The sequence below is a fragment of the Hypanus sabinus genome, chromosome 10 (genome assembly GCF_030144855.1).
Source record: "Hypanus sabinus isolate sHypSab1 chromosome 10, sHypSab1.hap1, whole genome shotgun sequence".
In the NCBI taxonomy this organism is placed as follows: domain Eukaryota; kingdom Metazoa; phylum Chordata; class Chondrichthyes; order Myliobatiformes; family Dasyatidae; genus Hypanus; species Hypanus sabinus.
The window spans coordinates 64,209,094-64,226,323 of NC_082715.1; the positions used below are offsets into that span (position 1 = coordinate 64,209,094).

The following is a 17,230-nucleotide window of genomic DNA, read 5'->3' on the forward strand; positions in this document are numbered from 1 at the left end:
AAAACAAAAAATTACCACAGATAAACAGGGACAGAGAATTTTGGCTCTAATCAGATGAGGCTTAATCTTATTAAATGGCTGAAAAAAAACTTGAGTGGTTGATAGGTCTATTCCTGGTCCTAATTTCCATGCTAGAATGCAGCACAATAAATTTATGACTTTTTTTTTGTGAACTCCTAATTAGAACAGAGGACACTATAGCACAGTACAGGACCTTGGCCCATGATGTTGTGCTGACCTTATAATGTATTCTAAGATCAATCTAACCCTTCTATCCTACATAGTCCTCCTTTTTTCTATCATGCATGAGCTTGTCTAAGTATTTTTTAAAGTCCCTAATGTATCTGGTTCTACCACTAGCAGGATTTTCCACACTCCTACATTCCTCTGTGTAAAATATTTACCTTTGACATTAACCCCCATACTTTTTATCGATCACCTTAAGATTACGTATTCTCCTATCAGTTATTGCTGTCCTGGGAAAAGGTCTCTGGCTATCTGAATCTGGTTTGGATTCATGGAGGTAAGACACATTTTCATTAGGTTTCAGTTTTCTGCACAAGCAGGCCTCTACTATCAAATAGAAGTCATCCAAACCATTTGAGTTGACTAGTGCTTCACTTTATTGCTGCATATCTTGATATTGGCTCAGGTGGTGAGTCCTCTTTCCATTTCCACCCTCTGGTAAAGGGCTGGTCCTGTGAGTGAGGCCACATTGAGTGAAGTCACTGGCATACGCCTAACTCATCTCTATACATAAGGACATCAAATCCATTCACAATATGCTTTGGCCTTTTGGCTAAGATCAAGTGTAGTACCTGTGGGTGCTGATTCACTATGGGTCTCCATGGACACTGACATTGAAAACAGTGGATAAGATGGAATCTTCATGGTCAAATGACACCGATAAAAGCTTAATTCCTGGGATGGCGGAACTGTCATATGTTGAAAGATTGGAGTGACTGGGCTTGTATGCACTGAAATTTAGAAGGATCTGATTGAAACATATAAGATTATTAAGGGATAGGACACACTAGAGGCAGGAAACATGTTCCCGATGTTGAGGGAGTCCAGAACCAGAGGCCACAGTTTAAGAATAAGGGGTAGGCCATTTAGAACAGAGTTCAGGAAAAACTTTTTCATCCAGAGAGTTGTGGATCTATGGAATGCTCTGCCTCAGAAGGCAGCGGAGGCTAATTCTCTGGATGCTTTCAAGAAAGAGTTAGACAGAGCTCTTAAAGATAGCGAAGTCAAGGGATATGGGGAGGGGGCAGGAACGGGGTACTGATTGTATATGATCAGCCATGATCACATTGAATGGCAGTGCTGGCTTGAAGGGCCAAATGGCCCACTCCTGCACCTAATGTCTATTGTCTATTAACCTGCTGACATTCAGGTGGGTTCTTATACTGAATGGGAAACCAGCCTTTCCACTAAGGGTGCCATGGTAGCAGAGTGGCTGGTGACACACTATTACAGCTTGAGGCATTGGCTTTTGAAGTTCAGTTCTGGCATCTTTTTCTAAGGGGTTTCTACATCCTCCCCATGAATACGTGGGTCTCCTCTGGGTGTTCCAGTTTCCCTCCACAGTCCAAAGGTGTACCAATTAGTAAGTTAATTGGTCATTACAAATTGACCTGTGATTAGACAAGGGTTAAATCCATGGGTTGCTGGGCGATATGGCTTATTGGGCTGGATGGGCCTGTTCTGTGCAGAATCTCTAAATAAAACAAAAATAAAATAATAAGCATTTCAGCTCAGTCAGGAGGGCTATAGCTATGATACATCAGTAGGGAATCCAAAACACTATCAGAGTGGCAGTGAAGGATCTCAACAAGGTGAACCCCCTTCACCAGGGACCAATTCATTGAGAAGGTTCTCCCGGAGTGTTGCAAGTTTGATATGAAGGATATCTTCACATCCAAGTCTTCACCGGTGCATCACCTTCAAGAATGTGGCGGGATGGCAGAAGTTGCTGGAGGGTTTTCGGGAGAATGAGAACAAGGTGCCACTGTCGCTGCAGGAGGTGCATCATCTCCACTCAGGAGGAGTGTGTGATCTCAGGGTACATGTTCAATCCACATCTGCACATTGTGGGCATCTTCGCCTTCCTGACTTTTTATGTTGAGGGATGCGTGGAGGTCAATTATGTGTTTTGAAATTGGACAACCTTGAAACTGCAAGAAGAACAACAAAAACAGCACTCCCTCCCAGAATTTCTTGACCTTAATCACAGAGGTATTAGACAACAGCAAGCAGAAGAGTCTGGGCCAACTATTGACTTCGGAGGAACTGGCTCCATCCATTCCTTCAACTCAAATAAAACTCCCGGAAGTGATAGCTTACTGGCTGAATTACTCTCAGCTCTGTGGGATTGGATGGGCCTGGACCTGCTAGAAGAGTACAATGTTTTGCTTATAGCTAGCACCTGTACTGTGTCTGGCAGGAAGATTTCTGACAGCTTTGCACTGCTCTCTTATGGCATCATCTATGTACAAGACATGGGGGTTAGATGCCTGCCTGGTAATCATGGACCAGGATAAACCTTTGACAGAATATCATACACATTCATGATGAACGTGCTTTCCAAAATGAGCTGTGGAGAGGGAGTCAGAAATTAGATATGTCTGCTCTACACAGACATCTGTAGTGTCATCCAAATCCAAATCAATGTTAGAAAAAATATAGCGTCCCCATCAAGTCTGGAGTCAGGCAGAGTTGTCCACTCTCCCGTCTTGTTTGTGTGCTCTATAGAACCTTTGCCAAATCCATCTGGAAGGACAGGAGCATAAGAGAGGTGATATTGCTGGGCAGTGGAGGGACCCAGGTGAAAACCTCCCTCTACATGGACATCACTGTCTTCAGTTTAGAGCCAAGATCGGTTCACAGATTGATCAGATTCTGCAACCAGTTTGAGTCAGGGGCCAAAGTTGATCCCAGAGATGATCATAATGGGAACAAGACAGTTGCTCACAGTTTTGGACTGTGGAATTGCAAAGAGGATGTGGAGATAGATGCAAGGGCCTGCATCTCTGTTCATCCCACACAGCTAAATAACAGAGGACTCTCTGATCTACGGTTTGTTCCCAGGGACATACAGAAAGACAGAAATCAAGTGCTGCTGGGAGATCGACTCAGTGAAAGACATGCCCTGTTTCGATGCACATAACTACACTTTGAAAAGTGGGCTTATGGTACGGATCTTGAATTTGTAAGGACACTCTGTAGTAGTACTGTTAGGTTCTTGAAGGATAGTTTAATTAGCTTGCGAGGCATTAATGATAGACGACATGTATTTGCATAAACCTGTTTACCATTGAATATTCTCACATTCACAAGAAACAAGCTGATAGCACATTCTTGCAACAGCTTTTAACCTCAGTATTGGAACAACTTCATAACAACAAATTAATTTTAAGCTTTCTGAGTAAGATTGGCAGTTGTGTTTTACATTTCATTCTGTGGGTCTGAACTTTCCATGTATTGAATAAACTTTCACATTTGACCATTACATTGTGGAGAGGAAAATGTCATTTGATCCGTCAATCTTGCTTGAAGTTAACTTCAGATCTCAGAGATGAGAGAGCATGTGGGTTACCTGCAATAAAATTCAAGTGATATATTAAACTCAATGATAAAAAATATGTAAAACCTAATCAACAAAAGCATGAAATTAAATCAAGAATGAAGTACAAGCCATTGGATATCTCTTTGAAAGAGAAACTTTGGCCTCATTACCCTCATATAATGCCTTACCAGCAGATTTGGTAAAGTTCACCATAATGCATAGAGCCAGCAAAAACACAATTGTGTATTATTAAAATTATAAGTGCATTGCAAAGCATATAAATTGAGTCTTTTTTATATCTTAAGCATGTACCTGAATTGTAATTGTGGCTAACAATGGCACATTTAAGTGGCATGTATAATGAGGTTTTTTATAATCTATTAGGTTTAAACATCTTCAGAGAGTTTCAAAGTCCTGGCAGGCTGCATGCCACATTTATAGTTATGAGAAAAACATGTTGCTGTAAAGCTCATCCTTAACTTGACACCTATGTCTTAAACTCAGCTGCAACTCAAGACTCTTAGAGGTATTTTATACAGAAAATAAATAAGTAACTGTGAAGCCATGAAGAATGTGAGGTAATTGTAATGATGTTTCAAACTTGCTTTTAGTCTCACATTCTTTGTGAATTGAATTGAATTGACTTTATTTCTTACATCCTTCACATACATGAGGAGTAAAAATCTTTATGTTATGCCTCTGTCTAAATGTGCAATATACAATTTATAATGATTTGTAATAAATAGTTTCAAAGGTTTCAAGGGTACATTTAATGTCAGAGAAATGTATACAATATACATCTTGAAACGCTTTTTCTTCGCAAACATCCATGAAAACAGAGGAGTGCCCCCAAGGAATGAATGACAGTTAAATGTTAGAACCCCAAAGTCCCTCTCAGCTCCTCTCACTCCTGCCTGTAAGCGGCAGCAAGCAACAATCCCCCCCTTCCCTCACCAGCAAAAATTAAAGCATCAGCACCCACCTCCGAGCACTCAAGCATAAGCAAAGCAACATCAAAGACACAGACTTGCAGTACTCCAAAGACTACACATTCACCCGGTATTCGACATACCACAGGTTCTCTCTCTCCCTAATAAGAGAGAAAAAGATGTCTCCATTTCAAAGCGAGAGGGGAGACATAACAAACAACTCGCTGGTTTATGATGTTAGAAGTCCATTGTGTTGCTTTTTCTGAGCTCTGTGCCCAAAGAACTCAGGTCTCTGGCACACAGCCAACAATTTTCCAGCTCCCTTGACACACCAGTCCGGGACACCAACCTTTGGTCTGCCTGTCTCCAAAGCCTCAAGATCCTAGGCCTCCAAAGGTGAGCCAAACTCTTAGACTGTGCCCTCACCCTGTCTGATAACGGCCAGTCCTATATGTACAACAGGACAGTCAGTACTGCATAGCATAGAAATACAATTATAGCAGCATAACTTAATCAGTCTGATGCCCTGGTGGAAGAAGCAGTCACAAAGCCCAGTGGTACTGGCTTTTATGTTCTACTAATTCCCGGATGATAGTAGCTGGAAAAGTTTGTGGTTGGGGTCACTTGGGACCCCAGTGATACTTTGGCCATTTTACACACCTGTCTTTGTACATGTCCTGAACAGTGGGAAGTTCACATCTACAGATGTGCTGGCCTGTCCACACCACTCTTTGTAGAGTCCTGCGACTGAGGGACTTTCAGCTCCCGTACCAGGCAGTGATGCAGCCGGTCTGGATGGTCTCAAGTGTGCCCCTGCAGAAAGTCTTTAGGATTTGGGGACTTATACCAAACCTCTCCAACCATCTGAGGTGAAAGAGATGCTGTTTTGTTTTTTTTACCACACAGCCAATATGTACAGACCATGTGAGATCCTCGGTGATGTGTATGCCAAGGAACTTAAAGATGTTCAGCCTCTCAACCCCAGCTCCACTGACGTCAATAAGGGTTAGCCTGTCTCCATTCCTCCTGTAGTCCACAACCAGCTGGTTTGTTTTTACAAAATTGAGGGGGGAGGTTGTTCTTTTGACTCCACTGTGTCAGGGTGATGACTTCTTCTCTGTGGGCTGTCTCATTATTTGAGATTAGGCCAATCGGTGTAGTATCATCAGCAAATTTAATTAGCAGGTTGGAGCTGTGGGTGGCAACACAGTCATGGGTATACAGTGAGTAAAGGAGGGAGGGGGCTTAGGACACAGCTCTGAGGGGTTCCTGTGTTGAGGGTCAGAGTGGCAGAGTTGAGGGAAAAATACCCACCATTGTCTTGGTTAATGCAAGCTATTAACCCCAAGATGAAAAACTTGGCACAGCCAGCAGCGGAAATCTAAAAATCCATCCACTGCAGAGCTTTAGTAAGATTTGCAGATTCTACCAGTAACCAATTAAAAATCCTAAATAATTTGGTTTCTAAGCTGATGGTCAATGTGATCATCAGGAATATTAATATATTTAAGCTATGCTTTATAAAAACTTATTTTTGTATTAGAAATTGTTTACAGCTTGAAGCTTCACTCAAGCATTTGTAATATACTTGCTAATGCTCTTTCCATACCTACTACAACACAAACCATCCAATCACATGGTGTAGTGTATATTGAATTCATATGGTTTACTTTGAAACTGATGGGAATAAGTACAAGGAAGTACACCACCATTTTTTAATTAATTCTAAAATATCATGCTTTGGGTTTCTATGATGGCTTCATCAGTGTATATTCAACTGTATAGGCCCAGGGATGTTATTGAATTACATTTCTCTATAACGTGAGTCTTCTACAGTCAGCATCAACCCACTAAATTACGTCAGACTGCTGATGAAAAGTTCCTGTCTCTCACTGGACCTTCTAGCTGCTATTGATACTATTGGCATAGATGAAGATGCTGCTGCAACATTGAATACCAGTTGAAACAAAATTCAGTACATTAAATTGTTGCCTTTTCCAAAGCAGAGGTGATAACATACTTTCCCATAATAATTATAAAAACACCATAAGACATAAGAGCAGAATTAGACCATTTGACCCATCAAATCTGCTCTGCCATCCCATCATGGCTGATTTATTATCCCTTTGAACCTCTTTCTCCTGCCTTCTCCCCATAACCTTTGACACCCTGACTAATTAAGAACCTATCAACATCGGCTTTAAATATACACAATGACTTGGCCTCCACAGCTGTCTGTGACAATGAATTCCACAGATTCACTGTCCACTGGCTAAAGAAACTCCTCCTCATGTCTGTTCTAAATAGATGTCCTTCTATTCTGGTCAGAGATCAACTCCCACCCCTACCACTATAGGAAACTTCCTCTCCACATCCACGTTCTCTAGGTTTTTCAGTATTCAAAAGGTTTCGAAGAGTTCCCCCTCAATTCAAACTCAAGTGAGTACCGGCCTAGAACTGTCATGTGTTAACCCTTTCATTCTCAGAGTCATTCTCCTGAAACTCCACTGGGCCTTCTCCAAATGCCAACATATCCTTTCTGAGATAAGGGGTTCAAAGCTGCTCACAATAATCCAACTGCAGTCTTACAAATGTCTTATAAAGTCTGTCAGAATTACATCCTTGCTTATATATTCTAATCCTCTCCAAATGAATGCTAACATTTCACTTGCCTTCATTACCAGTGACTCAACCTGCAAGTTAACCTTTGGAGAATTCTGCACAAAGACTCCTGTCTATTTGTGCTTCTGATTTTTTAAAGTTTCTCCAGTCTATGCCTTTATTCTTTGTACCATACCATGTGACCACTCATTTCCGTACATTATATTCCATCTGCTACTTCTTTGCCCATTCTCCTAATCTGTCTCAGACCTTCTGCAGATTTCCTGCTTCCTCAACACTACCAGTCCCTCTACCTATCTTTGCATTGTCCACATACTTGGCCACAAAGCCATCAATTTCATCATCCAAATTATTCACATATAATGTGAAAAGGACTACTTCCAACACTGACATCTGCGAATTACCACTACTCACCAGCAGCCAACCAGGAAAGGCTTCCTTTATTCCCACTCTATGGCTCCCACCAGTCAGCTAATCTATCCCTGCTAGTATGTTTGCTGTAATACCATGAGCTCTTGTTAAGAACCTTCATTTGCAATACTTCATCAAAAGCCTTCTGAAAATCCAAGTAAACAACATCGATTGATTTTCCTTTGTCTTCCTCTGCCTGTTATTTTCTCGAAGAGTCCCAACAGATTTGTCAGACAAGATTTCCCCTTAAGGAAACCATGTATCTCTAAGAATCCCAAAACTTCATCCTTAATAATGTACTCGAACATCTTCCCAACTACAGAAGTCAGGGTAACAGACCTATATCGTTTCTTCTGCTTCTCTCCCTTTTTGAAGAGTGGAGTGACATTTGCAATTCTTGCTTTTTTGTAATTCAAATTTTTATTATTATTTATTATTATTTTACAAAGCAGCACAGCATATCATAGAGCAAATACAGTACAGCATATTTACACAGCCATCCCATGACAGGAAAACATATAAAACTAAGTAACAGAAAAAAGCATCTAATTTAAGTTTAAATTAACATACAACCAAAATTGATCCCACACGTCTTGCACTTTTCCCTCACTGTTAAGTCTTCCCAACATGTGTTCATATGATGAAATCTTAACCATTTCCTCAATCCATTCCCTCACAGTGGGACTTCTGGGTTTTTTACATTTGCAATTCTTCATTTCTCTGGAAGCATTCTAGCAGATAGTGATTCTTCAAAAATCATTTCTGATGCCTTCAAATTCTCTTCAGCTACCTCTTTCAGAGCCGTGGAGTTAGTCCATTTGGTCCAGATGACTTATTAGCTTTTCAGCTTCCCAAGTGCCTTCGCCTCCATAATAGTAACTGCACTCACTTCGTCTCCTTGACACTATCAAATTTCCAGCATACTTCTAGTGTCTTCCACAGTGAAGGCTGATGCAAAATAGTTATTATGTTCTTCTACCACTTCTTTGTACCCATTACTACCTCTCCAACGTCATTTTCCAGCAGACCAATATCCACTTTTGCTTCTCTTTTATTCTTTACTAATCTGAAAAAAAACTTTTTGTATCTTCTTTTATATTATTGGCTAGCTTAACGTCATAATTCTCTCCTTGTGGGTTTTTGGTTCCTTCTGCTGGTTTTTAAAAGCTTCCCAATCCTCTAACTTCTCACAAATTTTTGCTATATTAGGTGCCCTCTCTTTTCCTTTTATGCCATCTTTGACTTCACTTGTCAGCCATGGTTGTGTCATCCTTCCTTTCGAATACTTCAAATTTGGGATATATCGCTCCTACGAATTTCAAATTACTTCCTGATGCACCATCAATAACTCTCTGAGACGTGAGGCGAGATATCGGCTTTTATTGACTGGAAGAAAGAACAAGTAGCAATTGACCACGATGCTACATCCTGGAGACTGAGAGACAGGGCTCAGGCCTCAATCGCCTTTATACTGGGGTCTGTGGGAGGAGCCACAGGAGCAATCAGCAGGGGGTGGGGGGGGGGGGGGAGTTGTCCAGACAGGTATATGTAGTTCAGCACACTTCCAGAAAGACCAGCCATTGCTGTTCTGCAATCATCCCTGCCAGTATCCCCTTCTAATGAACTATGGCAGCTCCTCTCTCATGCCTCTTTATGAAGTTTAGCATTCTGAGGCAACACGAATAGGCAAATGGAGAAATGGTTCAAGTTTAAAATGAACCACAGAGTTGAGAATAAGAATCTAATTTATATCACTGGCTTAAATTATATGAAATTTCAAGCAAGAGAAAATCTGCAAATGCTGGAAATCAAAGTAACACACACAAAATGCTGCAGGAAATCAACAGGCCAAGCAGCAACTATGGAAAAGAGTAAACAGTCATCATTTTGGGCTGATACTCTTCATCAGGACCTGATGAAGGGTCTCGGCCCGTAACACCGACTATTTACTCTTTCCCATAGATACTGCTTGGCCTGCTGAGTTCCTCCAGCATTTTGTGTGTGATATGGAATTTGTCGTTTTGTGGCAGCAGTGCAGTGCAAATACATAAATTACTCTAAATTACAAGGATAAATAAATCAATAAATAAATAACACTTTATGCTATTTATCTGGCTAAATTATGATAAATAGCTGGCTGTCAATTGCATAAATGGTGAGTAAGCACTAGAAAGTTGCTGTTCTTAACATAATTTCTGAATTAGCTGCTTGATTTACATGTTGATCGCAGTCAATATATCATTAACTGGCCTACAAAATTTAGATTATTAATGTCGAAAAATTTCTGAAGGATTCTTAAAGTACAAGAGAAGGGATTACAGGAAAAATGAAGTATGGTGGGTGGTAAGTATTTAATTTTGATTTTCTAGCCATTGTGAATATAAGGGGTTGGTAGAACAGCAGCTGTTGTTGCTCATGATTATGTTCATACAAAATACACAAACGTAAGCCAATAATAATTTTCACTTTTCTGTAGCCAGAAGATATGGATCCATTTCAGGAAAGCCTGGAAGAACGAAGGTATCCTGGAGAGGTCACAATACCAAGTCCTAAACCTAAATATGGACAATGCAAGGACATCAACAAAAAAGATCTCATAACGTAAGCAAGCAGAATAGTGTCATCTTCTCTTTTGACTTTATTTGCTAAATATCCCTTTGAAGGAAACTCTTCTTTGTATTTTGGTAGCATGCAACAAAATATGCATCATGATTTTTTAAAATCTTCAATTCCCAAATTTTCTTGGTGGATAAAGTTTCTTACTTTAATTGCGCTATATTAAGATTAAGTAAAGCATCATTTTGGTAATTGCTTCATTCTTGCAGTTTTTCCTTAGGATGCTTAGCAAACCATTGCAGACAGTGAAGCTAAACTGGAAACAATGAAATATCAAAAAAAAGTTTTCTAAAAACTTAATTACTATTTTTGGCTGTTTTCTTGTTTGGTGGCAGATGTCCAACACCAGGGTGTGATGGGAGTGGTCATGTCACGGGTAATTACGCCTCACATAGAAGGTGTGACTTCCTTTTTCATGGTGGATACTGTCTTTTCAATTTATTGTTTTCAGCTTACCTGAACAATGCTGTCAAGTGAATTGCAAAAAAAATTGCATGTTAACCCTTTGACAATTGAATTTTCTTGACAGTTTGCAGCATGTTTGTTACAGAATTCTTTACAATAATAATTAAGATCATGGGCTGATGTTATGAAGAATAAGAATATTATTTAAGAAGAAATAAATTTGCTTTATTGTCAATATTTCATGAATAAACTGTAAACATTTCCCTTTTTTATATCAGGAAATGTAATGTAAATGATTAATTACATAGAATAGTTATCTTTAATTGTATTATATTATATTATATTAATGAAATTTAATGTTGGCTACAAATATATTTTCAAAGTTAATTATTGTAAACTGAATCCACAGTAATGAAGCAAATGTAATGCTTTAAGCATCAAATTCCTTATATATATGTGTGTGTGTATGTATATATATAATATATATATAATATAATACATAATATATATTATATTATATATATAGGCCATGATTAAATTAAATGCTAAAATATTCAGAGGGTTAGCTATTGGCATGAATCTGTCAGCAATTCAGCAGTGAAACCATTTCTTCTCTGCATTTGTCAAGTTGTGTCATATGTGTGTATGAAATGTTGGATTGACTTGACATGAAATGATTTTGCTGCCTTGTGTATCTTGCAGTCTATCCGGCTGTCCTTTGGCAGACAAAAGTATTCGAAGTATGATGGCCACCAGCTCCCAAGAATTAAAGTAAGGCTTAATTGGCATTAGTGCATGCATAATGTCTTCATGTTGTCATTACAAATCTTATTCTATTAATGTTGGATTTTCTTCAACCAATAACTACAACAGTTAATTGGTAATCTGCAGTTAGAAGAATTGAACTCACACAAATCGATATATATAGTTATGTATTGCTTTTCTATTAAGATCCATTTCTCTTTGCTTCTTTTGGCAATAATCTCCATCAGGGAACCCCTGTCTTATTCCAAACTAACTTTTAGCAATTTGATTGAATATTTAGCTTAGTTGTCTCTGTATGAGTATTTTAATCAGCATTGGATTTACCATCAAATTGGTAATTTGTTGCAGTTTGCATTCAAATTAGTTTATGTGCAATTCCACAGTGCCACAGCAATGTCAATCACTAATGAGATTTCTCTTTTGGTGTTATGACTTTACATACCTCAGTTCCATAAAGGTGCGCTTTTTGTCACCCTCATGGTTGTGATTATAAGTTAGCTTGCAACTGGCCGCCTCACACAACTGATTTGAAAGTGAGTGTCATGTGAGAAAAGACTAAACCTGAACAGAGGGATAGTGCAAAGTTGGTTTGGATGAATGAAATGCTAAGCCTTGTAGAATCTTGTAAAACTTGTTTACAGAAATTTTATAGCTGTACATTCAATTCATTTAAGCAATGGACATTGTTGGTAATTGTTGGGCAACTTACATGGAGTTGAAGCTCTGTAAATAATGAAAACATCAGCATGATGGTTTTGTTTTTGTAACAATTTACTAAGTGCTGTCCAATGTTCCAATAGTAGTTTACTCTTCATAACATACCCCAAGCAATTTGTCTCGCTGAAGTTTAGATACATTGGCATTGGATGAATTATTTAATACTTTTATAGAACTGTATTTTAATCATCCTGCTACTCTTGTATTAGACTGTAAATTCCACTTGTAAATGCTACTATAGATACCAGGTGCATTTGAACAGTTTGCTGTTCTTACGTTTTCATTAATAGATGTCCAACTCCTGGATGTGATGGTTCTGGGCATATCACTGGAAACTATGCTTCTCATAGGAGGTAAGCCAGACTTTCATATTCTAAAGATAAAATTTGCAGAAGAATATAATTTTTCTCTCTCTTTTTCAATCTGAGTTCTTGACCTTCCATTTCTCTGTCTTTATCTGGTCAAATTCTTGCTAAGGTAGACTGCTCTAAGTACCATTCATATTTCTGAATTTCCATTATACATGTGTGAACTTAAGCAGAGGGTGCCAGCGGGCTACTTTATCAGGAGAAAGCCAGCTCCTGTTTTCCCCGAATGATTCACAAACGGTAGGCTAAGAACCCTACTAACTCATGGTTTGTGGCCAATTGCTATGAAGGGAGATAAGTTTGTTAAGTGACTCCAGCTCTGGCTGAAGCCTAAAATCTCTATAAAGTGGCAAATCATTGGCATAAATGGTTAAACCGCTGGGAGATATACTCATTGACCAGTTTATTAGATAAATATCCAAAGTGGCAGCAGCTCAGTGTTCAGACCAAACATCAGAATCAGTAAGAAATGTGTTCTAAGCCAGGGTCAGGGACATCCCAGAATGTGTCCACAGCATTTTGGAGGGGTAGGGAGAGCAGTCAGATGTCTTGGTACATATTGGTACCAATGACATAGGAAGGAAAAGCAAAGAGGTCCTGAAGAGAGCTAACCAGAAAGCTGACAAGCAGGACCTCCAAGGTAGTAATTTCTGGATTGCTGTTTGTGAGCACACCAGTGAGGATAGAAACAGGATGATTTGGCACATAAATGCATGGCTGAGAGGCTGGTGCAGGGGGCAGGGCTTCAGGTTCTCAGATCATTAACATCTCTTCTGAGGGAGGTATAACCTGTAGAAAAGGGACAGGTCGCACCTGAACCTGTGCAGGACCAATATTCTGAAGGGCAGATTTATTAAAACTGTCGGGGAAGGTTTAAGCTAATTTGGCAGAGGGATAGGAAGCAGAGTGAAAGGACTCAGGATAGGACAGATGGTTAAAAAAAAGATAGTGTGCAGTCAGATTGTCATGAAGGACAAGCAGATTATAGGACAAAAATGCAGCCAGCAGGGTGAGTATCAGTGCATTAGAGATGCAGAATCAAAAAAGGTATCAAATACAGTACTCAAAGTGTTATATCTCAGTGCACGGAGTATAAGAAATAAGGTGGATGATCTTGTTGCACTTTTACAGATCGTTGGGTCTGACCTTGTGGCCATCATTAAATCGTGACTGAAAAAGTGTTGTTGTTGGGGGCTGAATGTCCAAGGTTACACATTGTATCAGAGGGATAGGAAGGCAGGCAGAGGGGGTGGCATGGCTTTGAAACTTCTGGGTTGAGTTAAGATACTACAAGGGTAAAAAGACCTTGATGGCAGTATATACAGGCCTCCAAACAGTAACTGGGATGTGCACTACTGATTACAATAGGAAATAGAAAAGGCATGTCAAAAAGGAAATGTTATGATAATTACAGGAGACTTTAACATGCAGATAAATTGGGGAAATCAAGTTGGTAACAGATCTCAGGAAAGTGAATTTTTGATAGGGAGAAACTAAAGTCTAATGTAGCAGTATTTCAGTGCAGTAAAGGAAATCACTGTGGTATGAGAGAGGAATTGGCCAAAGTAAATTGGAAGGAGATGCTGGCAGGGGTAACAGCAGAGCAGCAATGTTTTGAGTTTCTGGGGAAAATAAGGAAGGTTCTGGATAGTTGTATTCCAAAAACAAAGAAATACTCAAATGGCAAAGTAGCACAAGGGAATAGTCTCTTAGAATGGTACAAGAGAGAAGAGAGAAGTACTATAGTACAAAAATAGTACAAGAAAAGTGAAAGGAGAGGGCATACAACAAAGCAGGAAGATAGAGGATTAGGAAGATTTAAAAACCTAAAGAAAGCAACTAAAAGAATCATTAGGAGGGGAAAGATGAAATATGAAAGCAGAGAAGCAAACAATATCACAGTAGACAGAAATAGCTTATTCAACAGTATAAAAAATAAAAGAGATGACAGTGGATATAGGACCATTAGAAAATGAGGCCAGATAAAATAATAATGGGGGACAATGAGACAGCAGATGAACTAAATTAGTATTTTGCATCAGCCTTCACTGTGGAAGACTTTAGCAGTGTGCCTAGTATTGAAGGGTGTTAGGGAAGAGAAGTGAGTGCAGTTACTATTGCAAGGGAGAATGTGCTTAAAAAGCTGAAAGACATAAGGGTACATATCACCCAGAGCAGATGAACTGCACTCAAGAGTTGTGAAAGAGGTAGCAGTAGAGAATATAGAGGCATTAGTAATAATCTTTCCAAAATCATTGGACTCTGGCATGGTTCCGGAGGACGAGAAAATTGTAAATGTCACTCCACTCTTTAAGAAAGGAGGAAGGCAGCAGAAAGGAAATTATAGACCAGTTAGCCTGAACTTAGTGATTGAGAAGATGTTAGAGGCAATTGTTAAGGATGAGGTGATGGAGTATTTGGTGATACAGGACAAGATAGGACAAAGTCAGCATGGTTTCCATCAGGGAAAATCCTGCCTGATGAACCTATTAGAATTCTTTCAGGAGATTACAAGTAGGATAGATAAAGGAGATACATTGGATGTTGTATTTTTGAGCTTTCAGAAGGCCTTTGACAAGGTGCCACACATGAGGCTGCTTACCAAGTAAAGAGCCAATGGAATTAAAGGAAAGTTACTAACATGGTTAGAGCATTGGCTGATTGGTAGGAGGCAGCGAGTGGGAATAAAAGGATCCTTTTCTGGTTGGCTGCCAATGACTAGTGGTGTTCCACAGGGGTCAGTGTTGGGGACTGCTCCTTTGTTGATTTAGATGATGGAATAAATGGCTTTGTTGCCAAGTTTTCAGATGATATGAAGATTGGTGAAAGGGCAAGTAGTGTTAAGGAAACAGGAAGACTGAAGAAGGACGTTGACAAATTACGAGAATGGGCAAGAAAGTGGCAAATGAAATACATTGTTAGAAAATGCATGGTCATGCACTTTGGTAGTAGAAATAAATGTGCAGACTATTTCCTAAACAGGGAGAAAATCCAAAACTTTTCAAATGTTGAAAGGCCCAAACTGACTAGATGTGGAAAAGATGTTTCCCCTGATGGGGGAGACTAGGACAAGAACACACAGCCTCAGGATAGAGGGGCATCCATTTAAAACAGAGATGCAAAGAAATTTCCTTAGCCAGAGGGTGGTGAATTTGTGGAGTTTGTTACCACAGACAGATATAGAGGCCATGTTGTTTGGGTGTATTAAAGGTGGAGATTGACAGATTCTTGATTGGCCATGGCATCAAAGGTTATGGGGAGAAGGCCAGCGAGCGGGGCTGAGGAGGGGAAAAGGGGGATCTGCCATGATTGAATGGTGAAGCAGACTTGACGGGTCAAATGGCTTACTTCTGTTCCTATGTCTTATGGTCTTATGGTCTAAGTGAGTTTGACCATGGGATAGTAGACAGAGTGGTTTGAATACATCAGAAACTGCTGATATCCTGGGATTTTCATACACAACAATCTCTAGAGTTTACAAAGCATGATGCGAAAAACAATTACATCCAGTGAGTAAAGTTTTGTGGGTGAAAAGACCTTATTGAAGAGAGAAGTCAGAGGAGAATGGCCGGACTGATTCAAGCTGACAGGAAGATGACAGTAACTCAAATAACCATGTGTTACAACAGTGGTGTGCAGAAGAGCATCTCTGTATGCACAACATTGTGAACTTTGAAGTGGATGAGCTACAACAGCAGAAGACCACAAACGTAGTATACACTCAGTAGATGTTTTATTAAGTACCTGCTATACCTAATAATTTGGCCACTGAGTGCATTTTAGAGGGAGGCAGTTTCATCTTCCATACTTCCAAATAGTATTCCAAAAATCAGTTGCTTTACTGCATCTATTGGACTCAAGCATCCTCCAGGATTTTCCTGGAAACTGATTGTGCTTGAAGATGGAATAGCAGGTAAATTACATCTGAGTTGATGTCTTGTGGCTCCAGGCACAGATTTACATCATGGATCAGAACAAATTCCTGTTGTAACTTAACCTTTTGAGCTCCACTATAGTCACATAGATTTCTTTGGAGCTGGACTGCCACCAGTCTTTGAGACTCACAACAGGATCTAATCATACTAACAATCCATAAGTTAGTTTTATTTAAAACAAGATTCATTAGTAGCATCAGTATAAAAACTGGCACACTTTCTGGTCTATCTTTCAAAACTGCCATATACATTTTAAGAATTAATAATTGTCATGGAATTCCTCCAAAATAGGTCCTTGAATTTTAATATCTTGTGTATTATCCCAAATGTTGCTCTCGTGGTGTGTACCTTTAACCAACAGTAGTTCCATAAGTATGTCTGCCTTACACAAGTTTCCGACAGTCATTCATTGTTTTATTCAAGAGGGCAACTTGCCTAACCTGCCTCCATTCAGTGATAACAGACAAAAATCAATACTGCAGTCATTTTAATTTTCCTCTAATAAGCGCCTTCATTATGTCCATTGCATTGAAAAAATCCAGCTTTATAAATTGTCTGCTTTTCATGATCTTGGCTCCAATTTGAATTTCATTATTAGTTTTATTTTTTAGCATATGCACATCAGATTGATTGTATTAACTCAGCAATTTGGGAATCTGGAAAGCATTGCCTGAAAGGATGGAGGAAACGGATTCAAAAATTGAAAAATGTAATCTCTGTTTCAAAGGGTAAATATTACAAGACAATGGGGAAAGAGCAGGGAGTTGAGTGAATTGTACAGAGGTTTCAGAGAATGTGTCTGAATGGCTGCTTCCTATCTATATAATTTTATGATTAAGCACTGAAGGAGCAACACAATTGCACTGTAGAGAAGTAAGTCTGAAATCATGAATA

General features: G+C 39.3%; 1 protein-coding gene across 1 annotated transcript in view; it reads left to right on the top strand.

The window, feature by feature from the left end:
* LOC132400716 (myelin transcription factor 1-like protein) overlaps window positions 1-17,230 on the top strand; it is a 450,971-nt gene that overhangs the window by 382,661 nt on the left and 51,080 nt on the right. The window contains exons 15-17 of the mRNA XM_059981999.1: window positions 10,007-10,131; window positions 11,254-11,322; window positions 12,324-12,386. Coding sequence (XP_059837982.1) covers window positions 10,007-10,131; window positions 11,254-11,322; window positions 12,324-12,386 — 257 coding nt within the window. The remainder of the gene's footprint in view (window positions 1-10,006; window positions 10,132-11,253; window positions 11,323-12,323; window positions 12,387-17,230) is intronic.